At 37.0% G+C, this 27,556-nt stretch overlaps 2 protein-coding genes across 4 annotated transcripts in view; one reads left to right on the plus strand and one right to left on the minus strand.

The window, feature by feature from the left end:
- Positions 1–2,391: 2,391 nt before the first annotated feature.
- On the plus strand, positions 2,392–19,802 carry LOC123762122 (uncharacterized). 2 transcript variants are annotated; one of them, XM_045748468.2, is made up of 9 exons: positions 2,392–2,498; positions 5,236–5,327; positions 6,718–6,902; positions 7,557–7,817; positions 7,979–8,248; positions 9,510–9,669; positions 9,809–9,921; positions 11,666–11,878; positions 12,805–19,802. In XM_045748468.2, exons 2-9 carry the CDS (start codon positions 5,255–5,257, stop codon positions 14,329–14,331), a joined length of 2,802 nt encoding a protein of 933 aa, XP_045604424.1. In that variant the 5' UTR covers positions 2,392–2,498; positions 5,236–5,254; the 3' UTR covers positions 14,332–19,802. The 2 variants fall into 2 exon arrangements, with proteins under 2 accessions (XP_045604424.1, XP_045604425.1); XM_045748469.2 differs by lacking the exon at positions 2,392–2,498 and adding an exon at positions 2,515–2,616.
- Positions 19,803–20,960: 1,158 nt separating this feature from the next.
- LOC123762123 (nose resistant to fluoxetine protein 6) overlaps positions 20,961–27,556 on the minus strand; it is a 20,933-nt gene continuing 14,337 nt past the window's right edge. Inside the window, exons 11-18 of one of the 2 annotated variants that reach the window (XM_045748471.2) lie at positions 27,247–27,340; positions 26,464–26,563; positions 26,061–26,187; positions 25,168–25,363; positions 24,835–24,977; positions 24,354–24,465; positions 23,024–23,241; positions 20,961–22,474 (exon numbers count right to left, since the gene is read on the minus strand). In XM_045748471.2, coding sequence (XP_045604427.2) covers positions 23,042–23,241; positions 24,354–24,465; positions 24,835–24,977; positions 25,168–25,363; positions 26,061–26,187; positions 26,464–26,563; positions 27,247–27,340 — 972 coding nt within the window. In that variant the 3' untranslated portion in view covers positions 20,961–22,474; positions 23,024–23,041. Of the gene's footprint in view, positions 23,242–24,353; positions 24,466–24,834; positions 24,978–25,167; positions 25,364–26,060; positions 26,188–26,463; positions 26,564–27,246; positions 27,341–27,556 lie in introns of both variants that reach the window. The other variant, XM_045748470.2, reaches the window with a different exon arrangement.

Below are 27,556 nucleotides of genomic sequence, written 5' to 3' on the forward strand. Positions count from 1 at the left end.
AAAACAAAATCTAAATATGTTCACTCCCTATCACTTTAACACTCCCTACTTGACCTGAATGGCAAATGAGAAGACTATCCCTATAATTAACAATAGCAACTATACCTTGGGCGACCAGCGCTAGATGTTGGGCTGGTCTTGGGGAGAGGTAAGATGTTTGACCTCTTATCCCAGCTGCTCCCGTTTCCACACTGATCTCTCCCTTGTCTCGTCTACCCCAGACAGAACATTGTATCCTTCCGCCTAGTAAAGTTTTACAAAGTTACTAGCCAGGTTTAAGTTATAACAATTAACCTCTGTTGTACTTAATTGATCCAGACTGGTTGAGTTATTTTACTGAAATTAAATTACACAAACATCTACGGCAGAGCTGTTCCCGATCACAAAAATGGTTATTAAAACTTTGAGAAATCGTAGACCTGTCAACCCTGCTGACCTATGACCGCCGGTCACTCCGCCTTACAAGTTAGATCTGATTCGTGACGTCACTGATGGTGACTTAAACTCAATAATTAGAATACTCTTGATATTGTATCCAGTACTATTATACCATACAATTTTAATGCAAAATGAATAAAGGCTAATTTTCTCTAAATTACTGAATACTATAGGATGATTCATTATACGCAGCTATGAACAAAGCGTTGGTTATTTCCACCGCGAATCCCCTGGGGTCAGGTCACCATGCGGGCTCAGCTTCCCATTCTCTTTTGTCGATAAACCACTCTGGATAATTCTTACAACAGCCTAGTTTGTTACATTATCTATATTGTCTGGAGGCTCGTGAAATTTCCAAGTTAAATTATTAATATTATACATCAATTACCAAAAATGGTGTAGGAAAATCTATACAGACATATAGAAAATGTTTATTTGTTTGTCCAAATTTGCAGGGGATGAGGTACGGAACGGACATAGGCTAGTCGGGAGGCCTAAGTTAAATGCTGTAAGAAATATTAGCAATTATAATAAACACCTCTAAGCTATTTTCATAGTCAGGTGTGAAATGTGGGGTGTAATTAACGTGGAGTTGTTACTGAAAAGAAATTAGAATGGATAAAAATAAGATAATTTCAGGGCTACTTGTGGAGGTAGGAGGACAAAGAGATAGAGGGTAGCTAGAGTGAGAAAGATAAGGATAGGTAGAAATAGAAATAGACAAGTATAGATAGGGGGAGTGGGGTACCCCCCTAATATTTTATATATAAAAGTTTATTCGTAATTTTCTTATTTTTTTATTGACACATTTGTGCAGCTACTCTAGACTATATGAAGGGAAGTACACAGTGTGTAAAAAAAAAACTACCTACGTGATGCTAAAAATCTCCATCACACAGGATGGTTAGTTATACAGAGGCATGTGATAAGCACCGACAAACTCTGGGTGCATAATGAACACGAGAGTGAATAAGGTAGCAGTGATACTAAGAGTCCCCATCTCACAGGATGGTTAGTCATACAGGGTCATATATTCAGTAGCCTGCACTGGCAAATTTTGGGTGCATGTGAATTTGGGGAAGTTTAGATAAATCTATGGGTTTTATTTTCCGTCATAGAATAAGAATCTATTAAAGTAAAATTATATTTAAACCTGTTCTATAGTCATTGCCAATAATATTGTAGGAAAACACTTTTTATGTTTTATTTTCGTAATTGTAATTAGATTTGGCTAAAATTTTGTAAATTTACGTACATTTGCTTTGTCAAAAATGTTAATAGAATGATTATATTTTAAATTTCAATTGTGTGGAATTTTATATTTACAGTTATATTTTATATTTTCCGTTTTTGGTCAAAATTCGTTGTAAAATTAATATTTTTCAAATTTTTAAATATATTTGTTGGAGAATATTTTATACAGTATACCATTTCTCTATACAATTTAATTTTCATTTAGGACGACCCTTTGCGGTCTATATTATAACCATTGCTCAGTGCCAATTCCAATTTCTTTCTTTATTATGCACCCCATACGCTCAGCTAGTGCGTCATAGCTTTTACAATTGAGTTTACAGTTGAGTTTAGAGTTTTACAATTGTTTTACAACTGTAAAACCTAGAGTTCACCTTTACCTAGTTTACCTTTACAATTACCTAGAGTTTACAATTGTTCGGGGGATTGTTCAGAGAACTGAGGACAAATGTTAGGAGTACTCGGAATTCGTTACCTATAGTTACCAGATGTAAGCAACGGTATCCCAACATATTCTGGAAATTACAATAGTTTTAGTTCACTTCATTCATTATGCACCCTATACCCATCCTGTGGGCGGCAGTGGAAAGAGTTACAGAGGACACATAATAGGCTCAGGGACTGAACCCCACAATTCATTTAGCTCAGCAAATTACACTCTTAATGAAGAAGTTACAAAATTCATTGCAATTACAATGTCAGAGTAGCAGGAGGAGGAGGAGGAGGAGGGAGAGCTGCACGGTGCTGCCCTCTGTGTCGCCGCCATTTTCACAAAGGTGGTGTTGGTGAGCTTATATTTATAAGAGGTAAGGTGGCGTGAGATGTTTGAATGATCGAGGGAGTGGAGGCTGCGAGGGGGTGCCAGCACCTCGGCCAGCACTCGCCTGCCTCCTCTTATGGCGCCACACGTGTATATGATGCAGGGTAAAGCTGCTTGTTGATGGGAAGTGGAAGAGGAGACTAAAATACTGGCTGGTGCTCGCCTCACATGACGAGAGTAGAGAGAGATGGCAGCGCTCCAGATATTGACACATCACAAATTATACTCTGGACATGACACGATTCAGGAGTACTGTACCGTGATATAATCAGCCCGTTATAATTAAATAGATTATCGGTGTTAGGAGGTGAATAACGCCCCGATAATCTGCTTAAGCGCTTGACGGAACATTAAACACTTGAATGCACTTTTTGATTTATTTAGCTTGAATGCACTTCTTAATTTATTTAGCTTCCTTTTCACCTGAATTATTTCTGTTAAACTTAACCTGCTATATATATACATTTAGTTTTCATGGTTAAATTATGTGTTAAAATGGGCTGGCTAGCTTCGAGTCAAGTCGCCCCATTTCAGACTGCCCTTACCTAACATACATAACAAATAATTCTTAAATAATCAAATATAACCAAATATCCAAGTCTTTAAGGTATCAAGCTTAAGCCAAAATAATTACAAACTTAACTATAATGTCTAAAATGTAGCAAATTATTGAACCTAACTTGCTTCTTATTAATTATTATTAATATATTACACGTAGTCTATGGATTTTAGAGAAAGTTGTACAGAGCTAATTGTAACTATAATGATAATTAAGAATCCATTACTGTAATTATAACCCTTCCCTCTTAAAGTCTTACTTGAAACTTATATGAGGGAATTATACTGACTACAGACTGCACAAATCTGACATGTAACATTACCACAGCTGTTTGTATAAATGAAGATGTTTATGCATATAGTATTATAATGCTTATTTATTTTTCTATACACAGCAAGGCTAGCTGTACCTCAATTAAGAATACATAAACAAATTTTTAGTTAATTTTAAAACTCGGCTGAAAAGAATAATCAGGGCAAATGGGGGGACATTTGACAAGCCTCCAGCTTCCTGCCCTCGTCAAGGCCACTAGAGTATTAGTGGCTCTTAGGTAAATTCAGGTACAAAGTAGTGGATTTGGCTATGGAGGTATAGCTACATAAAATCTTTCCTATTAATGTGTTGTACCAACAAACATTTAATTTAATTGTTTCGAGTTCGTTAATTTGACATTGTTTACGTTTAGCTAAGGTCAGATTAGGTTTACCAGAACATGGACATACACCTCTACATCCAGTGTTATCATCCTCACAAAGTAAAGACAATTTTCTATCCAGGATGTGAATATCAGCAGCAGATGAAACATTTAGCTCTATGATTATGATTAATTTTTTGAGGGACAGGCAGACTGTCCCTGACTTGGGTACCTTAGTCTTATGTTGAGGACCCCCATGGTAGTCATAAAATCCCCCTCAGCCCCCCTACCCAATAAATAGGTAAGAAGACTACTTTTCTGTAACTTAAAGACCCAATTTGCAAGATAGTCAGCAAGAATCCTGTAACAGAAATCAAATATACAAATTTAATCAGTACAAAATAAAGGTTTTACCAATACAGTAAAAAAAAACTACAATATAGAAACATAAAGAGTGCAGTTGTCAGCATGGTTGGTTAGATGCCCGAAACGCTTTGCGTAATAGTGGCTTTAGGCATTGTATGTACTAGCTCTACCTATAAGTCAACCAATCTTTGTAAAAATTTATTGTATGTATGTACCTTACCTAAATAAACATTTTATTTTATTTTTTTTTATTTTTTTTCACAATCAGTAGGTCCTGGATTTGATTTCTGAAGCAGGGCAACAAATTGGGGATATTTCTTTTCACCTGATATGCCTGTTCACCCGGCAATAAATTGGTACCCGAGAATTAGGCAACTGTTGTGGGTTGCATTTTGGGAAAGGTCAGTAGTTGGCCTAGGGAGACCACGATACCTGTCTCTGACCAACCCGTCTTCTTAAAAATAACGTTAGTTTTCGCTGGTATGCGCGCTATGGCCAAATTTGAACGTAATTTGAAATTAAATCGACTCACAAAAGTGACGTACTGTTCCGTTTTCTGTTTGAGTCGTCTGGCTTACTCGGCAAGCTTAGAAAAGGAAACTTTCCATTAACGTTTTTCATACCATTTTGAAACTTTATGAGACTTTCCTGCCCACCTTACCTATCAGAGGACCCTTAACTTACTGTCATTGAAAAAAAAAAATCCCAAATTTATATTCATTTTTTTTCATTTTCAAATTACTTCCACATTCGGCCATATGGGCAAACGGCCAAAAGCAACGTTCTTTTTAAGAGGACAGGTTGCTCTGACAATGGGAAACAAAGCCATTAGGTGGCTTTTAGGTACTTCAGTTCAATTTATACCCAAAAAGAATGTAGCCAAATCCAGCATAACCTCTCATGCCCTAAATGGTAGGGGTGAGTTGTTAAAAAAAGCATCTTGACCTGACTCCCTCAGGAGTACATCAAAAGCAATACTCTGATGCAATCAGAGTATTGCATCAAAATATAAAAATAATTAATGTTATTGCAAAATATTTGTTATAAATTAATTTGTAATGCTCTGGGAAAGGAGTGTGCTGGTTTACCCTATGTTTCATGCATGTTCCATTGACAGTTTAGTATTGTAAAGTATTTCTCAAATGCAAAATATATTTTCAACAGGTGATTGGAACTGCAGGTTATGTCAATTGCTGGAGATGTTAGAGGAATATCAAGAAGATGTCATGTACCAGGATGTGGTGCCTCTTCTCCAGGTATATTTTATAAATTTTTAAACAAATTATATGGTCCAGCCACTTGCACTATTTAGTACAGCGATGGCTTTGCTTCTTGCAAGCCGACGTTCGATCCCCAATGGTCTACATGGTTACATGTCATTCCATCACTCCATCCTCCAGTCCCAGCTCGTCCTCATATCCCTTCCATATGCTATATAGTCAACCTATCTTAGATCTTTCTCCTTATAATTTTCTTGCTTTCTAAGCAAATAATTAATTTTTTTGGGAGCAAAGCCCCCTTTAGTAGATTCTCTAACCTTCAGCACTGGCCTGTGAATATGTCAGGCTTCTGTGAAGACTTAAGGAGGTAAAACCACGGTCCAGCATTAATCAAGCATTTATGCAGCCACTTATGAAACCTGTACATCTTTCCTCTATCATGGTGGCTTAATTTATGTTTATACAATATATGAGCTCTGAAGTGCTATGAAGTTGTTTATAACCATAATGACCTTAGTGGTGTGAAGTTTCCTAGCTCGTAAATCGTTTAATAGATACAGGCTAAGCCGCCACCATTGAGGAAAGTTGTACAGCTTTTCCAGTATTACAGTCAGGTCGTTCCCGTCTCACAATCAGTATTTCCAGGTTCGAATACTGGATGGGACAGAAATGGTTGGATGCATTTCCTGTCACTCCTGTTTCCCTAACAGAAAATAGGAACCCAGGAGTTAATCAGCTTGTTGTAGAGTTGCATCCTGGGAAGGATCAGTAGTTTGAATTTGGGAGGGGGGGGCCTCAGTGTAAACCTAACATCTATATATACACTTGCTGCCTGTCCCCCAACAAAATTAATTATAAGTGGGCATGTAAATGCTTGATAGAACTTAAGGTAGAACTTAAGGGGTAACAAAGAAAGCATGGAGAATGATGAATCAGATCAGGAGGATGTATCAGGGGCCATATAAAGGTACTGTTTATATCCTCTCCAAGGGTGGGGAAAGGGACCCAACCTGCTGAAGGAGGGTGGGTGCAGCAGAAAGCTATGGGTTATTATATTAATATGTTATTATGTTTTAATATGTTATATGTTTAATTTTGCTAGAAATTACCTTCGCAAAATTATATGTTAGATTAAGGATCTGCCCGAAACGCTATGCGTGCTAGTGGCTCTACAAGAATGTCAAACTTCAAGTCTCTGTACTCTCATGAACTCAATGTACCTTCTTGTATATAAATAAATAAAAATGTATTCTTTGCCCTCTATGAGTCAATATAACATGATAAAATATTTTAAAAGATAGCTTTGAATTTGTTTCATAAGCTATATTTAAATATATTTCAATACCCGTACCAGTACTGTACTAGTATTGTGCTCTTTTTCCCTATCATATATTGTATATATTTTTAATTTTTTTTCCCCCTGTAGGTGTGGTTGTGTACTCAGTAAGAAAGAGCAAGGATGAGGAAGGCCACCGGCGTTGGATGATGGTGTTGGGGCTAGATGATGTTCGCTTGGCTGTCCATGCATGTCAAAGACACTTCCCAGCAGGAGCACCAACACGCAATCATCCAGATCCGAACCCTAACTTATTTAATCCTATACCAAACCAGGTAACTTTTAACATTTCTAATTTTTATTTTTAAGATTTGCAAGTAGTGACCTGCTTCAGCCTTAATCCCTTATTTGGACCTCTATTGTGGTCTTAAAAACCAAATCTGTGTTGTATCTCAAGGGTTCATCATCTTTCTAGCATTCCATTGCTTCCTTATATTTTTGTTTATTCAGGTGCAGTAAATAAAAGAAATAAAATACCTTGTGAGCTTGTGTCTACTTATTTATATTTTCTCAAACACAGTACAGTCCAATACAAAGTATGGGCTGTCTTTCTCATAGCCTCGGAATCCCTCCGTCCATGCCCTTAAGTAGTCTATATTACTTTAAATGTTCATGATTTTAATACAAGATACAGTATGTCATATTTTTCAAAGAACCTTAATATCTTAGTAAATTGATGTCTATACAGTGCATTACTCTCCTGGGTGTCATTCCACTGCTCCCATAGGTATTCTGTCCAATGTACCAAGACGATGTGCTCACCTAGTTGTGCTTGTGGGTTTGAGCTTCAGTTTTTTTTGGTCCCCCGCCTCTCGACTCAATCCATTAGTGTACAGGTTCCTTAGCTTATCGAGCTGTGTCATTCTACATTTGAAACGATGTATATGGAATGTGCCTCCACCACAAAGTTTGACTGTTTGCTTTTGCAGGTTACACAAAATGGATGCTCATCTATAACCTGTGGATCAAATATCCCACCGATCTTTAACACCTCAGCTGATGGGACACCACTTGGACCCAATGGCCAGCCTTTACCAGCTCCAGTTCAGCCACCTCCTGGCTCAGTTACCAAATTAGCTCCAAATGCTACACTCATTGATTTGAATAAGATTAAGAAGGACCATGATGGAGACAGACCATTTAGAATTGAGCAAGTTACTGTTCTTATTGATGAAACTGATGATGTAAAGGTGAGTATATCATATTTTACTTAATTGGGATTTACATATTAGCCCTTATACTCTGGCTACAGTTACAATAGTTCAACAACTATTTATATATTATTTAAATATTACTGTATACCTTTTAAATTGACATATATACACTAAAACAAATGTGCTGTACTTCTTAGGTAGTTGGGTATGGACCACGAGATCCTCTAAATGTATCTCCTGTGGAGAGAGTCCCAGGTCGTCTGGGAAGGCCACGGAAAGTACAACCACCTCCTCCCCCAATGTGGGACGATGGAGGGGCTACTGATGGGCTAGAGGATGTAGCAACGGAACCATCTTATCATCAGTTTGGGGACCCGTCTCTCGGCAATGCCTTAGAGCAGATGAGGCAATTACGTATTGACTGTAACACTGCTCTTGTTGATATGGATAAACGACAAATGGTTTACGTAGGTATAAATGCTTATTTCTTTTAAGTTATTGTTAATTGTACTTTTAGTACAATACAGTAATTTTGGAAAGGTTATTATCATAAAGATATTAATTTTAGTAAGTAGTCATGGGTTGTAACCAAACCTATACAAGTGTAAGGGTGATCCTATTGAATTTGGTTACAATAATGAGAAGTCCTGCTGGGATTAGTACCAGTATTCTCAAGTCTGTACTCAATCCTGATGTTGTAGAAAAGTGAACAACCCAGGAGAACAGGCTTCTGAGAACAGGATGTCATAGAGCACAGCCTGAAGAAGAGACCTGGTTGAAAGACTCCCATAGGTTCTCAGTATGCTATTCCCTAACCCTGTCAACCAGAGACAAGAAAAGGCAAGGACATGCTCTTGACTGAATAAAAAAGAAAAAACAAGTTACATAGTATTATCTTGAAAGGCCTGAGTGTTGAACTAATTACAAACACACGCAAAGAAACCATGACAAGTAAATGAACTGCAAATTGTGTGCCCAGCTATTTATCTCTATAAATAAAGATTTATTTATCTCTATATGGGACAAAGTCCTAAAGCTTTGCAATAGTCAGGGTGTAAGCTTAAAAAGAGAAAACCCAACTACAAAGGGATGGTAATTTTGTACTGAACAGTAATGACTCACTGCACAAGATAATCAAATTCATTCAAAGTGTTAGGATGAATATTAAACATTTAATTTGTAATTGATCATGTTAGCCAGGATATGTTGGCAGGGAGGAGCTTAGTATGAAAGAGAGGTGCGTATCCAGGCTCCTTCTGCTGACAATGTGGGTGATGTGCTGGGTTAGTGACCAGGTAGCCAGCTAGCAGTTTACCAGTGTAATGCTTTGCAGCTTCTTTGTAAAGGTATTTTGAGTGTAGATATATAAGCCTTCTGAAGGTCAGAAATGGGGGCGACTTGAACAGATCTTGCTGCATCAGGGATGGAAATTACACTGATGTGGCTGGATTTTTATCATGTTTTGGGAGTGCTGAACATTGCTGAAGGGAACAACTGATTGACTTGTTCAGAAAAGAGCTTTTCATCTCCACTCAAAGCTCAATTTTAGTTTTACACAAAATAAGTTCCTTTACTGAAACATATCACTAGTGAATGCCATATAATATGCATACATAACCATGAATTAAATATACTGGTTTGAATTGCAGATGCATTAATTCCCAGGTGCCATAAGTTATTTAATTCAGTTATGTAAGCATTTTCTAATGATCGTTATTTTCTTCACAGGCCCATCGAGCTGTCCTAGTTGCTCGAAGCCCTTACTTTTATCGACAAATGTATCTTCGTAGGAAGAAACTAAAGTACCTATACCAGTTTTGCCGGTTCACTCTCCCTATTGATGTAAATTTTGATGTTGTGGATGCGGTTGTGTCATATATGTATACAGGTAAGATTGTTTTAGATTTTTTTAGACAGGGAAAATTCTGATTTTGTAATTTTAGATTTTGTAATATTAGATACAGTACAATTGTGCAACTTTCATAGAGAAAGACTAATATGTAATGATATATTACCCAAATAAACAGGTTCAATGACCACCCTATGGGGTAAGGGTACTGCCTCCATCAGGAAAGTTCTCAGTCTTTTTGAAATGAAGGAAGCCTTGGAACTGTATGATCAGGAAGTGGCTGGAAGAGAGGTAAATTATTTTTACAATGCTATCATGTTACAGTATAGTTTAGTAGAGTATGTAGTTCATTCAGTACAGTATATAACTTGTGGTACTATAAATAATTCTTTGAGAACTGATTTAACATTGCCTGAATATTTTTAGCAGTTTAATCCTTTCACCTGCTGCAATATTTAAATGCATCTTTCTATCACCCACCAGGTGATAGAAAGCTATTTGATCAAAATGAGCAGAATAGCCAAAAAATTTCTTTGCCATAGTGTTGCTTAGATACAAAGTTATGTTCACTAGCTGGCTTTACCACTAACATCTTTGTTTAAAATTATGTTTGTGTTCACATAGGTAAATACTAATACCTGTACCAAAAACTCATGTGAACAGGATAGTGTCAGCAGCATGTTTGATGTTGGCAAACAAAAGAATATCATTTAAAAATCTAAACAAGAAGACTTTGGAGTCAATATACACTGCCTATGTGAGACTATTATTGTAGTATGCAGCACCAGCTATGACTTCACGGAGCACAAAAGGAAATTTGAGAAAGTTCAGATGTTTGCAACTTGATGTTTCTGGAAGAACAGGTTAAGAGAACTCAACCTTACATCCTTATAGGAGAGAAGAAACAGTGGAAATAGGATTTTAACATACAAGATACTGAGGGGCAATAAACAACATGGACAAGGGTAGCCCATTTAAGTTGTTAAAAAGTAGAAGGCATCGTCAGTAAAATCTGGATGCAAAATTCAGTCGTAGAGATGTTAGGAAATTCTTGCACCATGTGCAGGTGATTGGCAAGTGGAATGTATTAAAGGAGGAAGTTGTCAACGCTACTTCAATTCAAAGCATTAAGAAAAAATGTGATGGAAATGTTAAAGTTGAGAGGTAATTAGCATACCAAATATAAAGAGCTAGGTGAGGCATAAAGAGCTAGATCTCACTCCCTTGGTGTCACTGATTAGTAAGAAATGCAACCATTGGAAACACTAACACAATCAGTAACCATGACAAACCCGCTGCTGTTACCACAACCACTGCTATTGATACTACCGTAATCATGAGTCAAAACCACTACTGCAGTCATAACCAACACTACAACCATGATAACAGATACCACTATTATCCCCACCATAACCAGAATTGCCAAAACAGCCATAACTATAATCAAAATCAGCAAAACAACTACTACTACTGTATTACTTAAAAACTATTATGGTGGTTGTTGCTGTATTACTACAGCAACAACCAAAACTACAGCTATAACTTCAAATCCTACATTCATTACTACAAACAGCACACTTGCCTCTACAATCACAGCCACCACCACCACTGTTGCTGTAACCACCAAGAAAAGCACTTCAACCACAACTACCTGCAACTTTACTCACTTGCCACTTCAACTTAACCACCTTTACCCCTTGCAACAACACCCAACCTGTACTCATTACACCCAGCCTGTACTCATTACACCCAGTCTGTGCTCATTATACCTACCTGGTGCTTGTTATACCTGCCTTTGTTCATTACCCAAATCTGTGCTCATTCCACCAGTCCCCTATTTATTACACCAATCTGTGCTCATTACATTCCCTGAACTCATTATACTTCATATACTCATTACTGCACAATGTAGTCATTTTACTCCACATACTTCTTAAACATAATTGTTCATATCAGGTTCTGGATAGTTAATAACTTTCTTGATCACTCTCAAGTGGTCAGACATATAAAATATTAAATCAGGAATGTTCATCAGGTAGAGGAAAAGGAACCCCGTCGTGCTAGAAAACGAATCAAACGAGAACACGGTGAGGACAATCTAGAGAATCTGGTTTTGCCACTTTTGTCTGAAACTGGTGAGACAGTGGATGGGACCGGTGGGGACGAAGGATTCAGGGGAGAGGAACGACGAAGAAGAAGAAAAGCTATTGATAGTGATGTGGGAGATGATGTCCATGGCAAGATGAAGGTTGGTAGTCATTTCATGTGTCTTGAATATAATAGCTTATCACTTTCTAAGTTAGGAAATTATTTTGTGATTCATTCAGGGCTGTAAGTTTGCAGACTGTTATCTCAAGTTAAGATCTGAATCAGACTGAATTTAAACCTAACTAAACTTACCATATATAAGTTGATGTTCTTTATGGTTAGAAATTATAATGTGTTGCTTAGGACATCTTAGGGCAGTACTACGTTTCCACTTATAGGCTTTGGATAGCTTTCCCAAATTGATAAGTGTGAGTATAAACTCTTGGTGTCCTGTCTAATAAATGCTTGTGGAGGTCTAATAAAGATATTTAAAGCTAGACAGGTCCATATTATTTAGTGTATGAGGATTAGCAACATTATAAATAAAAGTCAAAATATACTTACACAAAACATAATATTCTGAGGTGAATGGCTGATCTCAGTTGTCCACGTGAAAAGTTGAAGTAGATACTCAACTCCTTAGAGATTCCAAACAGAAATCACAAAAACTTGATGAATATGTGAATAAATGTTGAGGCCATACAATGAAATTTAATTTGCTTCCTCGAACTTCTCAGGCACACGTACTATCCAGTGCGGCCCACTATAGTCCAGTTGGTAGTGCATGGATGTGGGTTCAATTCCATTTTATGGCCTCAATATTTATTCCTTAGTAATTACTATATTATTTTATTGAGCTTGATTCTCTCTACAGTGTCAACTGGTGTTCTACTTTATTTTCTCCATATTTGAATTACCAGTATTAAATGTCACATTTTAATTCTTTAACTTTGGTTTCTCTTATTTGAACTTCATCACTTGCACTTTCAAATCTGTCTTATTTTTTCACATATGTCATTGTGGCTTTTGCCAAGAAGAGAATAATCAGTGTCCATGTGATTTTGTTATTCTTTATTTTTGTTTCAGGTGTCAGTTCAGAAAATTGTAGATAGTGCATTAACACCATTTCTGGGAAAGATTGAGGAACTCTTTGATCCTTCTGCTTCAACACTGCAGATTGCTAGAACATCACAGCATATAATAACACTGTGGCATGCAGATATTTTGCTTACCAAACTTTTTGATCAGAATGAACTTACAAAATTTTTCTCAGAAGTTATGAATGAAGTCCTAGAGAAGAATAACTTGATGCATCAACAAGGAAGGGCAGATGGGGAAGGAAGTGGATTTAATGTGGAAATATTGGTCACTCATACTGGAAACCCTTTAATAGATGAGGCTTATAACAAAGCATCAATAGGTGATCCAGTGGTGCAGGAAGTAGAAACCATAACAGTAGGAGATATGCAGATCATCAATTATCATCAAATTGATCCACAACACATTTCTAAATATGTGCATATGATAGCAATGTATCGATATCGGATTCGAATGGGAAGAAAAGCAGTTGGGAGGGCAGATGCAGGTAGTGGAGGTACAGGTTCTAGCAGTAAGGATACATTAATGCCTCCATTACTTGAAGGTGATGTTTTGCCTGATGATTCCTCTACACCACAAGACCTTGATGATCTTGTGAACAGAATAGCAGGTAATGGAGATGAGCTTCTGTCAGGCCCTGGAAGTGCTTTGACACGCGCTTGCTTTCAGCACGTAAGTATAGATTTAAAACGGAGAGCAGTGTCTGATCTTGAACTTTATGTGAACCCGTCATTTCATGAGGAGTTGATCATGCACATAATGGTGGATCAAGTAGAAGAGCAAGGAATACTTCCTCTAAGCCTTGCTGTATTCTTGGCGAAAGGCTGCAACTTCTGCCGTAAGAAAGAATGCAAAGGTGAAGATTTGACACTGCCAATTAGTCCTGATAATCCCGTTTGCCCTGATCGCCAGTGTATTAAACGAAACCTTATTTGTGAAATGTGTAATAAGCAAATGTCCAATTCAAAGTCATTAGCAAGGCACAAATATAGTTTGCATGATATACAAGTAGGAGATACAGGAGGGCTCTTCATATGCAGTCATTGCGGGGAAACATTTAGCAAAAAGTGGAAGCTTAACATGCATGAACGACAGCATGAAGATCGTAAATTAGAAGTTGCTTGCCAGATATGTGGCAAAGTTATGCGGGGTGCCATGGCTCTTAAAAAACATGTCAGCATGGTTCATGAAACTAGACCACAGTTTCAATGTGACTTTTGCTCAAAGAGCTTTAAGCGGAAAGAAACTTTAAATGTTCATCTTAGAATTCATACTGGAGAGAAGCCATTCCCTTGTAATCGATGCGAATATGCATCTGAAACCAAAGGTAATCTGAAGGCTCACATGTGGCGTAAGCACAAGATTCAGTTAGGGGACCCATCTACAGAACAGCAGCTACAAGCAGCAGACGAACAGGCTATGGCAGCCACATTAGTTGCTCATGCTCATACTTTAGCTGATGGGTCATTTATCATTGCTGAGGGTACTGCTCCTTCTGGCACTATTATAACTTAGGATCATTATAACTTTGGAAAGAGAATTACAATTCTCATAAAAAGTAAAAAATTTCATCTTTGTATATAAATTATATATACTGTATGATAATCTCTGCAGTCTAATATTAGAATGGATTGATTGAGAAGATCATAGTCCTGTGAGAATTCTTGAAAGATTATATTTATACAGTACAAGAAATTATTGGATTACTGAGAACTAGCCTACTAGAAATGAATGGATGGACGATAATACTGTACAATAACCAAACAAACAACACAGGGAATGTTCCTAACATTCAGCATTAATAAGTAAATTTCATTTTAATTTGTTTCCAAGTGGCTTAGATGTGGTGTAATGTAATTCTGTGGCAACTCCAAATACAACACAGTGATTATGTGACATAACAAAATTGACGTAAGTTGTTCTTGATTAAGTAAACTTAAAATGTTTGAGATAATTTTCATGCAAAATGTTACCCAAGAGTGGAAGGCAAGTAATAACTAGATCAAATAACTAGACTCTTATCATCCTAACATACATATGACAAGTAATTTGTTTCACCTGTGGCCATTGTTTACATTCCAGAGTATTATTATTTATATTTTGTTATTTAAAAGGTTCATATAGTTCTTTTTTATATAAGTATACTTTATAAAGCTAAACAGTGGTTACTCTGTTATAAGAGTATTATTCAAAATAAAAAAAACACAAATCACAATAATTCCAATACAAATTGTATTCATGAGTAAACATAACTGCTCTCACCAGTATTTAGTTAAGTTGCCTTATTACAAGCTTGCACACAGTACATAGTGTCATGAGCATGAATTCTATTTTACTTTGTTTTATTGATTCTGCTTTAGCAGAGATATTTAAAAAGTATGTACTGTACGTATACGATTGTAATTTTTTTTGCTTTATTTACTCTTATTACTTGTATATTTTTGTTTATTTTTGTCTAGGTACAAGACAACGTATGTAAAGTTGAAAATTTACACTGTTGCATTACCATGATCACAGGGAGAGACAGTGTTGCTAAGTACTGTACTTGCAGAGTTCTCTTGGTCATGGTAAATCCATGAAATATAGTCAAAAGTTGATATTACAATAATATTTTTTCTTTAGTCAGCTTTTTAAAATTCATGGATTTCTTTATGGTATTTTTCCAATTGGGTTTTGTTAATATATTATTTTCTATGTACAGTTCTAGTTTTCTGGTCTTTTCATTACAAATATTGCATCAATTTATTGCAGGTAATAGAATATCAGAGAATTGTCATGGTACATAAAATCAGATTTGCATGGGAACCCTGAGTAATAATGTAATAATTTAAGAGCAACTGAATGATAATTGCCAGCTGAAGGAATTTTCACAGTTCATATTACTGTTTAGAAAACCAAATGATGGCTGTCAGGCTGATGTGTGGCCTGTTTAAGTCAGCATCCATGTGATCAATCCTCAGGCTTCCAGCACCTCCTCTTAATTGTGTAGTTAATATTAAGCTGTAGTCGTCAACAAATGTACGAACAATGTGAAAGTAAAGGGTTTGCCTTTTACGAGTATTCATGTTTTTGAATATTTGTCTGCTGTGCAGATGACTAGGGACTTGATACACACTTTGCAGTTTCCAGACATTAACACTGCACTATGTTATTATCCTGACATTTGTGTGTTTTTCTTTTTTTCTGTTATTGAGATTTTTGCTAAATATCTCAAGATCACATCATTACATCATCTTCAATTTAAATGTTCTTAGTTTGGAACAAAAAAGTGTGACTGATATTCAAGAGCAATGTAGCCCCATACTAATGACAATTTCCTTTTTTTTTTATAATCATTTACCATTAATATGTTTAGAATGCCTCATTATATTGAATTAAAACTTGCAACATTACTATATAATTATAAAATGAATGTAACTGTTGTTGGGCAGAGTTGTTGGGCTATGGGGCATCTTCATTCATGATTGGTTATTGCATTGGATATACAGTATCTTCTTGGTAACGTGCTGTACATAACATCGGGTTAATTACTCGCAAATGACATGCTGCCATGTCCTAATCTCAAAGTGTATAATGATGCTTCTATTTGTTCAATTTAGCATTAACATTTCCTCCTATTTTGACTGTATTGTAAAGTATTTAGCAACACATCATAATATATTTTGCAGTGTTTTTAAATAAGTGAAGGGTACTAGTATTCAAGATCTCTTGAATGATCTTGAATACTTGAATCATCACAACAAACACTGGTGCACTCTCACGGCCCACCTAATAACTAGACATTTGTGCTTGCCTTGAAAACATGGCACTGTTAGGAGGCAAGAAACTGTACATTATAGCATCCACCAACACCCCCCTCCCTACTCATACAGTCATACATCTTCCAATACCTTCACCACTCTTGTAGACTCCTACCCATCACCCACTTATACAGTTACCCACCATCTACTCATACATATATTCCTACATTAATTTTCTATATAATTTCTCACTATTTGTTCTTACAGTATTGTATAATACCTGTATATGTGCAGATAGGATGGAGGGGATGGAGGCATTTGTATTTTAAGAATACAGTATTTCATGTTATTGTTTGATTTGTATGGTAGAATTTATATCTATACAAATATGTAATTTTTGCCAAATGATAATGTGCTGTCACATACTACCAGGTGTGTGTGTATATATATACTGTACATATTCACATACACATACACAGTATACACTTTATATACTGTATATAAGTACAAAGAGAGGGGGCAGAGTAATTGTATTTATAGTAACATTTAATAATTTTGTTTGTGTTGAGATATGCTGGCATAGAGAACTGTTCACTTTCCTTGATCAGTAGCATGCTTCCTCGTAGAATGTCTGGTTTAGGATTCATCAAACATTTACGTGTCTACTTACGAAACCTGTACATTTTTCCTTGATAATGGTGGCTTAGCATGTATTTATTAAATGGTTTATGTTTTTCACCATTTTGCAATCCACTCTTATTATTGTTATAAACAACTTTGTAGCACTTTGGAGTTCATAAACTTTCATATGTGTAAACTAAACTGTTATGATTGTGGACAAGTACGGTATACAGGTTTCATAAGTAGTCACATAAATGCTTTCATGCACGGATGAATCCTGGTTCAGATTTTCATGATGTTTGGAAACCTTGCTGTTCCAAACAGCAATGTTTCTTTGAGTTTTATGTCCCTTGATAAAATCTTAGACGAATCTGATACCTTTGACATCACTGATGGCATTTTGCTCTCATATTGGCATCCTGAACTATATCTTGAATTTTGTAAGATTTGGCAACACAGATGGTGCTAAATGGTCTCTATGGCTTGGTTCATTCTTCGGATAATTAATTGCTGTATTGACCAACTGCAGTAAATAAATCTGGGTTTATTGTTACTAAGTTGTATTAACTTATTATTATATTATAAAGAGTTTTATATTTAGAACTGACCCTTCAAGTGTTTTCACATATTCATAGCATGCAAAAACATAAAGGGAAACTTCTGCTTCCAAACATATCATAAGATTCAGTTCATGATTTATGAAACTACTCAAGTCATTCTTTATATATATTTGCTGTAAAACGTACTGAAGTATTTTTCCAGTTAAATACAGGTATTAGATTTTGATTCCATGAGATATTTTCCAATTGTGAATACATAACCAATGGCTTCCAGGCTTTGTAGTTGGCTTTAAATCTTCCCCCACCATTTCACCTCAGAGTTCACAAGAATATTGTGGAAGTAGCACTATACACTGAGGTGATTAAGTATTTTAAGCTGCATACATTTGAAGATCTATTCAACTTTGCAAAATATGCTGTACAGTATTAGGCAAATCTCAGTTTTTTCTGTACAGTATTAATGAAGTTGTCATACTGTATATATATATACTGTATATATATATATATCATTTACATTGTGTAAATAGCTTAGAACATTATTTTATGTACACTTGTAAATTTTTGTAAATAGAATAAGAGTTGTTAAATCCTGTTTTATTTTTTTTATGAGTAATGTAAAGATTTAATATAAAACTAAATTAAAATATTTTACTTTATCATCATCAAATAGAAGTATTGCAGGGAATTTATAGTGATAATGAAATTTGGAAGGAATGATGATGGTTACTTGGATATTGTTAGATGTGGCAGAGTTTTAACAGGATCCTTACAATTTATTTCCAGTAAATTTATGTCAGTTGAGTTTTGCTGGGTTCCCAGTCATATTGGTGTCTCTTTAAATAAGCGTGTGCACACTGCCGCTAGGGAAGCTATCCGCTCTTGTCCCATCTCCCGTAAAGGTATTCCTTATTCTGACTTTTACCCAGTTATTCATTCCTCCATCCTTACCCTTTGGCAGGATTGTTGGTCTTTGTTACTGATAACAAACTGCGTACTCTTAAGAGTAGTGTGTCCTCATGGCCTTCCTTCTACCACCATAACCGGCGATGGGAAACGACTCTGGCGCTAGTTGCAGTATTAGCCATGCACGCTTAACTCACGGTCACTTAATGTAGCGCTGCCCTGCTCCTTATTGTCCAAATTGCATTGTCCCTCTTACGGTCGTGCATATTCTTGTTGAATGTCTTGACTTCCAGGATGCGCATAATATCCTTAGGTATCCCCGGAAGGTATAAATTATGGCAGAAAAATTACCACATAACAACACTTGAAAATAAGTCAAGCATTTATAAGAATTTCTTCTTTCCTTACAGTAATTCCTGTACTGTGAATAAAAAGATCTGCATAAGTGCTCAACTTTAGCTTAGGAACCCATCATATGCCTCATTCATTAACCCTATACATCAGAGCAAGCTATTATCTATCAGCATTGACAATTATTAAGGGAGCAAAGCAGTCTATTGGATGAAATTAGACAATGGACTCTACAACACTAATAGGATAATTATGTGGATACTATATGTTTGATGTGTAGTTCTAATTAAGTATGTAAACCTCATAATGTTTCATGGTGTTTGTCATATGAAATATAGTACAGTAAAAGCATCTGAAAGAGAAAAGTTATCTTGCATATGAAAGCAGAATCATACAAAACAATATTTCTGTTAGTGAACTTGTATTAAAATCACACTTTTACAAAAATTTAAAATAAGTACCCAACTTCTGAAAGAACCCAATATATGGCAAGCTCATTAAATGTATTAACTAAGGATCATAGAGCGAGGGATTTCCTTTTAGAATATACAAATAGAGTAGTACAAGCATTACTCTAAACTACAAGCTTGTATCACTGACATGTATACTTTAAAGGTCCTAGATGAATTCATAAGGAAACAAGTGGAACACTTTCAATGGAGGGACGGGAGGGAATTATCAGGGAAAGTGCCAAGCCATTTTGACTATATAGCACTTAGATGGTATCAGGATAAGGATTCGGGATGGGATGGGGGGGGGGGGGAAGGAATGGTGTCCAACCACTTGGACGGTCTGGTAAGGGAACTATTAGGAAGAAAGCGCCAAGCCATTACTACTATATAGCGCTGGGAAGGGGTCAGGATAAGGACTTGGGATGGGAAGGAAAGATGCACAACCATTTGGACGGTCAGGGAGTGAACGCAGACCTGCATGAAGGGAGACCGTCGTTCTACCATCCAATGGTTGAGCAATGGAAGACATTTTATGATATGGGTTCACAGAAGTAAAGTTGCCTAGCAAACCTTGAGTTTCATAACAAGATGTCAACAGCCACACAAGAAGAGAGAGATGGAAGGAATACACCTTTCTGGATTACCAGATAGCCTTTCACACTGTTTAATAAAGAAAGCAAATGTATAAACTTGAAAAACTAATAAGATATATTTTTTATTCTCCCTCAAGAATGATTCCTTGACGTGGTGAAGGAGTTCTGGTGAAAGGCTAACCCCAAGCATCTGCAGATAAACAAAAATCTTTTGTATAGATAATAGCCTGTACTACATTTATAAATAAATAAACAAGGCTCTACAATATATCTAAACAATAACAAATAGGCAACAAGCACAGATAAGTGTGTACACACAGATGGGTATGCTGCACAGATGCAGGTGGGTATGGACACGCATCTAAGTACACACACAGGTGGGTATACAAATGCATCTAGATATATATACAGCTGGGTATACACAAGAGCTCGGGGAGACATGAATCACCACATACAAAATCCTCAGGGAAATTAACAGAGTAGACAAGGAGGGATTATTTAACACGGGTGATACACGCACAAAGGGGTACAGGTGGAAACTGAGTAACCAAATGAGCCACAGAGACATTAGAAAGACATTTTTCAGTGTGAGTAGTTAGTAAATGGAATGCACTAGGAAGTGAGGTGGTGGAGGCTGACTCCATACACAGTTTCAAATAGATATGATAGAGCTCGAGAAGCTCAAGAATCGTACACCAGTAGATTGACGGTTGAGAGGCGGGACCAAAGAGCCGAAAGTCAACCCCAGCAAGCACAACTAGGTGAGTACATACTTACCTGAGTATACACATAGCTAAATATTATCTGAAGGATAATAGTCTGAATTGGAATACAGAAGGATCCAGAGTACTGACTGCAGTCATAAAATATATTACTACCTCTTAAATTATAAAGAAATCATCAGGGCTGGAAGAAAAGCCTTACTGTTTCTTTAATTTATTTTATTATCAAGATATACATGCACTGCTATTATGTTACTCTATAGATTTTCATGTGTCTATTAGAAAACTTTAGTTTACAAACAAAAAATTATTTCATGTTCCCAGTTCTTCATTCAGAGCTGATTCTGAAGCCAAAAGGCTACATTAGAGGAGGATATTCCAATTCCAGAAAGACTACAGCAGCTATAACGAGCCCTACATCTGTCCCGCACTGTTATAAATTAGCCCTGAAGAATATTCTCCACTTTTCAAGAAAAAGCTCAGAATTTGATAAAATTAAAAGGTTTCTGTGGTATGAAATGCTATATCAGATACTCTTAATTGAGCTGGTGCAGCAGATGGTTACACCTCGTTCGTATCCGCAGTTTTGCTCTGAGAATCCAGAAAAGTAGACTTCATGTATGCGATGACAGACCAGCAACTGACATTATAAGTCCAAACAAGTTTGACAGTATCTCACAACTGTTTTAAAGTTGGAAATAACCTCATGCGAATTCACACAACCCTCACGAGATAAATTACACAGATCTTTTACAGTCTATGTTCTGTAAAACTGGTGTCGGATGCATGTAAGAATACACTAGTGCAGCATTAGATGTTTATTATTAACATGTTTGAAAGACTAATGGTAGAACAATTGTTTGATGTGTGGAATGGTGACACAGCATAAATACGAACTTGATGAAGAAATACTAAAATGTATCTAAGCTGTAAACATACGTTTAAGGCTTAGAAACACAGCTTGAGAACCAGGTAGCAGGAGAAAATTTACTGTGCATGGAGCCACATTTAAATTGTCCGCCGGCGGGAGCATTTCCCCAATTTAGGTTATACCTGACGGTGGCATACGCCTCGGGCAAAGCAAGCACCCACCCCTCCTAGGAGGCAGAGCTTTCATCTTTCATCCGTTATTTTCGGACCTTTTCGTAATCTTGGTGACCTCGCCAGTTGGCCGCTCCAGCCCCCATCTACCTCCGAAGCCTGGGATAGCTTCTATCTTCGCCCCAGAAGACTACAGACTCAAGGTGAGCTTCTGTAACCCTGATACTCACAGGTGGAGCCGCCATTGATAGTATGGTAGCACCCCAACATTACTGTTTCAGAAGGTTGACTCACATTTACTTGAATTTACCTGAGGGTCACTTAACACTCTAGTGGCCTCGGCGAGAACAGGAAGCCAGCGTCTTGTCAAATGCCCTTCCACTTAACCTGATGATTTTTTTCAAGCTTGATTTTAAAATTCAACAGTTTTGGCATTTACGGCTTCGGCGGGTATTCAGTTCCATGGGTGTTGTAAAGCATCTCCTGTTTTCGCTGCTACATTGTGGCTTGTTGAGCTTGAAACCGCTATTCCTTGTTTGCATTACAATTGATCTTGAAGAAGTTTGGATTAACATCTTCGAAATTGTTCAGTATTTTAATAGTTTCGATGAGATCCGCAGTCATGATTGGTTTGTAGTGTTGTTAGCCCTGTAGCCCTTTGCAGTTGACTTAGTTCTGTCAGCATATTAAAAATTGTATCAACATATTCCAAATAAAAATATATAAGAGTTTATGAATTAATGGTTAAATATATGTCGTGGAAATAGGGCCCTTAATCCTTGGAACACTTTTGTTGTTTAAATGAGCTTGGATGATGAAGTATAAATATAACTATTTCCACTGAAATTTTCCAAGTATTTCCCAAGGTCTCGTTTCTTGCAGGTCGGCGTTCAATCCCCGACCGTCCAAGTGGTTGGGCACCTATTTCTCCCCCCCCCCTTCCCCATCCCATCCCAAATCCTTATCCTGACCCCTTCCAAGTGCTATAAAGTCGTAATTGCTTGGCGCTTTCCCCTGATAATTAAATTAAATTCCGTTGTTATTATTATATTTTTTGGCAATAGTTAATTTACGTATTTGTTTTAAATATAAATATTTTACTAATCTGAAATTTTAATTATTCTTGTATTTTTTCTGTATTATTTCATTTTCATTTTAATATTATTATAATATCACCAGCAAATGTATATTTTTTTACTATAATAATAATAATAATAAACATACCTTTCAATTACACAATGTTTACAGTTTGGTAACATTATCAACAGTAACATTCTCGGAACATGTACCATTATCTTCAGTTATCTCTGTCATTTCTGTAATGAATGAGTAGTTGTCATGTCCTGAGGGCTGGGACTCTCTGCCATTTCCCGAAAGTTTGGACTCTGTGCCATTTTCCGAGAGTTTGGATCCTCTAATGATAGGATCGTTGCTTCTTGAATCTGAAATCGCAAGGGAAATAAAATAACATATGTAAATCTTGAATCAATAATTGTTTTGCATGTAGTAACAATATACAGCCAGCATCACTTCTAAAAAAACACTATGGTGACCATAATATTCAGACACCATGAATATAGTGAGAAACATGATTCAGTGCTTCAAGACTCACCGTTATCGGACACTTCAGGGTCACCAACCACATTGATCAACAACCATATTGGCCAACAACCACAAGGAGGGGGGGTTGGTGTGGAACCACATGGGTCACCAGCCACAGCACATGCCACAAAATTGCTAGCGTATAACAATTTCTATTATACTCCGCTTAATTGCTAGCGTGAATCACAAACCTGCTAGCGTATACCACAAACCTGCTAGCATACACCACAAAACTACTAACGTATACAACAGCAACCATATACCACAAAACTACTAGCATATATCGTAAAATTAAGTAAATACAAGAAAGCTGATAGTATATACCACAAAATTATAGCTTTACTCCATAAAACTACCAGCATACTCCACAAAACTACCAGCATACTCCACAAAACTACCAGCATAATACACAAAATTACCAGCATACTCCATAAAACTACCAGCATATTAAAATTTACCAGCATACTGCACAAACCTACTAGCATACTCCACAAAACTACCAGCATACTAACACCATTGTATTATACTCTCGGTATTCTAGTTTTTGGCATTACTGTATTATGTTATTATAGTTTTGTGTATATATACTCCACAAAACTAGCATCTTTCTCCACAAAACACGGCTCTCAGGCCACCAGACAACACACAACAGGTCGACCAGAACACACCAAGCAACACACAGCAGGTCGACCAGAACACACCAAGCAACACACAGCAGGTCGACCAGAACACACCAAGCAACACACAGCAGGTCGACCAGAACACACCAAGCAACACACAGCAGGTCGACCAGAACACACCAAGCAACACACAGCAGGTCGACCAGAACACACCAAGCAACCAACCCAACAAAAATAATGTAACCACAACTGTATTTTTGCGTTTCAACGGCATAACATTATACTTATGTTATCATAACATTATACTTATGCTTGTTAAGTACATTACTTACCAGGCCGTCCGAGGAGAACCTTCTCCAGGCCAATGATTGGAGACTCCACACAAAGAGAGACCAATGTTGCTATTATTCCAGAGATCACCAACACTCCCACAGTTTCGATTATCTGCAAGAAATATCACCATTATAGTTTTTGTTTCAACATAAAGTGATAGAATACATTTCCATGTAGTTTGGCTATTGTTTGTGTATGCAAAGATATGTGAAGAATCGAAAGGTATGTCTTCATCTATGTGTTTATTCTCCTTTGCAAAGCTATTTTTATTCAATCTAAACTTAATTTGGTCGAAGCATTCGGGTCAAGGTAAAAAAAATGATTGATGTGAAAGCAATATATATATTAGTTCAAGATACATCTGATACCATTGTTCCTGCGGTAATAATATATTCATTATTCATTATTTTTAACTTTCGTCTCCGGCCAAATCCAATATAAGCTAAACTTGGTAGAAACCGATGAATAAAAAAACATTACCTTGTTAAAATAGTTGTAATAATAAAGAGTTCTGGTATTGAAGACAATAGCAAACTGGAGAGGGTAAGCCACGAGGTATAAGGAGTAGGTCAAGCGGCTCATTGGCTGCCAAATAGGGTGAGAGAGAAACTCATTCACCAATCCTGAAATACAAACGTTTCAAATCATCATTTACAGTTTAATACTCTAATATTTTTTTTAATAATAGCGAAATTACTTCTGTTTTGGTCTTAACTTCAACATTTTAAGCATAAATTCCGACATTTAGGACATGTAGGACATTTTAGAGCATAAATTCCGAAAATTACGCGAATAGGAAGTTCATTGTCTTACCTCCGTACCCGTAGTGACAAGCGAAGACGACCCAAGCCATCACAGCGCCCCAGGTGAACCGCTGGCCCCCGCCGTACACCACCTGGGTTATCACATCATACTGGGCTTTCCTGGGTATCGTGTTGTAACTCCACATACCAAATACAATTAGGATACCGGTAATAGTTGCTACTGTCCATCCAGCAACCACCTGCCACTGTAAATGCATGCGCATCGATACAAAATGCCCCGATGATTCATTACAATAAATAAGTGTTTATAGAAACGATGTGGACCATCGTACATATATTGACATAATAAATAATTGGAAAGTAGAATTTGGTACTATTGAATTTGAACAAACCGGAAAAGGTTTTGTATTTATGTTGCTAATAAAACCTAATTTAACCAGCCTAGGCATAATACACGTTATCTGAAGCCTAATATATATGCTATACTAGTCCTAGGAATATTTAAGTTTGGTTTTAGGTTTATATTTTCCGGATTTTATAAAGTGAATAGTACCAAATTCTATTATCTAATCGTACATTATGTATATGTAACTATGTGAATGTACATAGTTACAAAAAGTATTATCTAAACAGGTGGATGGGTTGGAATTTTGGTGTTCAGTTTCTGAATTCATTATGTAACTTTTTCTACTACAACCCTCAGGATGGGTATGGGGTCCATTGTCGCCCATGGGATGGATATGGGGTCAACTACCGCCCACGGGATGAGTATGGGGTCCACTGTCGCCCACGGGATGGGCATGGGGGTTAACTACCGCTCACGGGATGAGTATGGGGTCCATTGTCGTCCACGGGATAGGTTCGGGGGGTGGGGGGGGGGGTTATATAATAAACAAAATTGAGAAGCATATCATTACGTGAATAAGGGATTTGTCTTCTTACCTTCGTAAGAATGGCCTTCTTGTTCCCCCGAGTGTAGAAGACATAGCCTAGCCAGAGGCCCACCAGCCAGGGCCCGGCTCGACACCATGGTGTGAGGTAAACCTTCAACATGTAATCATTTGTCTTGCTGAGTAAGATACAATTACAGTAACAATTAGCTTCATCTTACAAACAATATCAATACATAATATCCCTGTAATGCACAAGTATTTAGCTATATACATACATACAATAAATATTTTATTTGCAGAAAATTTATAATATTTGAGTTATATCAGAGCATAACAAATATATCAGCAATGACAATTTGTATTATCTCAAAATATATAAAAGTAAATATGCATAATTTTGTGAGCCTAATCTATATAACGGGTACACAAGGGTAATAATCACGTCAACTCACGGGTCCAAAAGTAAATTAAAAGGTGGGAAGTCATATGCATATATGATGGCAGCGGGGATGATGACCGAGACGAGACTGAGCACATACAGCAACACTTCACCTGCAACATAAACATGCCTCAGATTGAAGGCATAAACACGTTTATGCCTTCAATCTGAGGCATTCTCAATCTCTCTTTCTTGAGAGATTGAGAACGCTTCTCTCTCTTCTCTAGTGTTTATATGTTCCAAGGTTGCTTGAATGTGTATGTTCCATGGTTGCTCGAGTGTGTATGTTCCATGGTTGCTCGAGAGTGTATGTTCCATGGTTGCTCGAGTGTGTATGTTCCATGGTTGCTCGAGTGTGTATGTTCCATGGTTGCTCGAGTGTGTATGTTCCATGGTTGCTCGAGTGTGTATGTTCCATGGTTGCTCGAGTGTGTATGTTCCATGGTTGCTCGAGTGTGTATGTTCCATGGTTGCTCGAGTGTGTATGTTCCATGGTTGTTCGAGTGTGTATGTTCCATGGTTGCTCGAGTGTGTATGTTCCATGGTTGCTCGAGTGTGTATGTTCCATGGTTGCTCGAGTGTGTATGTTCCATGGTTTCTCGAGTGTGTATGTTCCACGGTATCTAATTGTTTACTTTATTTTTTGTTCATTTTTATCCTGTACTTCAAAAATACAACAGTATTTACCTTACAAACTATACAGATTTTGATGAAATATACCACTTAAAACTGTCATCCATTTTCTGAATCCATACAGAGACGAACGAAGAAAGGCTTATGAGGTACGATAACTTACCTATACCACTGTAGAAGTAGAGAGGGAGGAGAATGAGAGGAGAAATGAGGTAGAACTGTGTGTCCACTGCCAGGTACCAACATTGTCCCAGACACTGAAGAACATTAAAGTTTTTAATTTATACACCTTGCGAGTACTGCCACTATACACCATAGTTAACAAATGGAATGCACTAGGTAGTGATGTGGTGGAGGCTGACTCTATACACAGTTTCAAATGTGGATATGATATAGGCTCAGGAGCCTATCCACCAGTTGACAGTTGAGGGACGGGACCAAAGAGCCGAAGCTCAACCCCCGCAGACACAACT

The sequence above is a fragment of the Procambarus clarkii genome, chromosome 34, assembly GCF_040958095.1.
Source record: "Procambarus clarkii isolate CNS0578487 chromosome 34, FALCON_Pclarkii_2.0, whole genome shotgun sequence".
Taxonomy (NCBI): domain Eukaryota; kingdom Metazoa; phylum Arthropoda; class Malacostraca; order Decapoda; family Cambaridae; genus Procambarus; species Procambarus clarkii.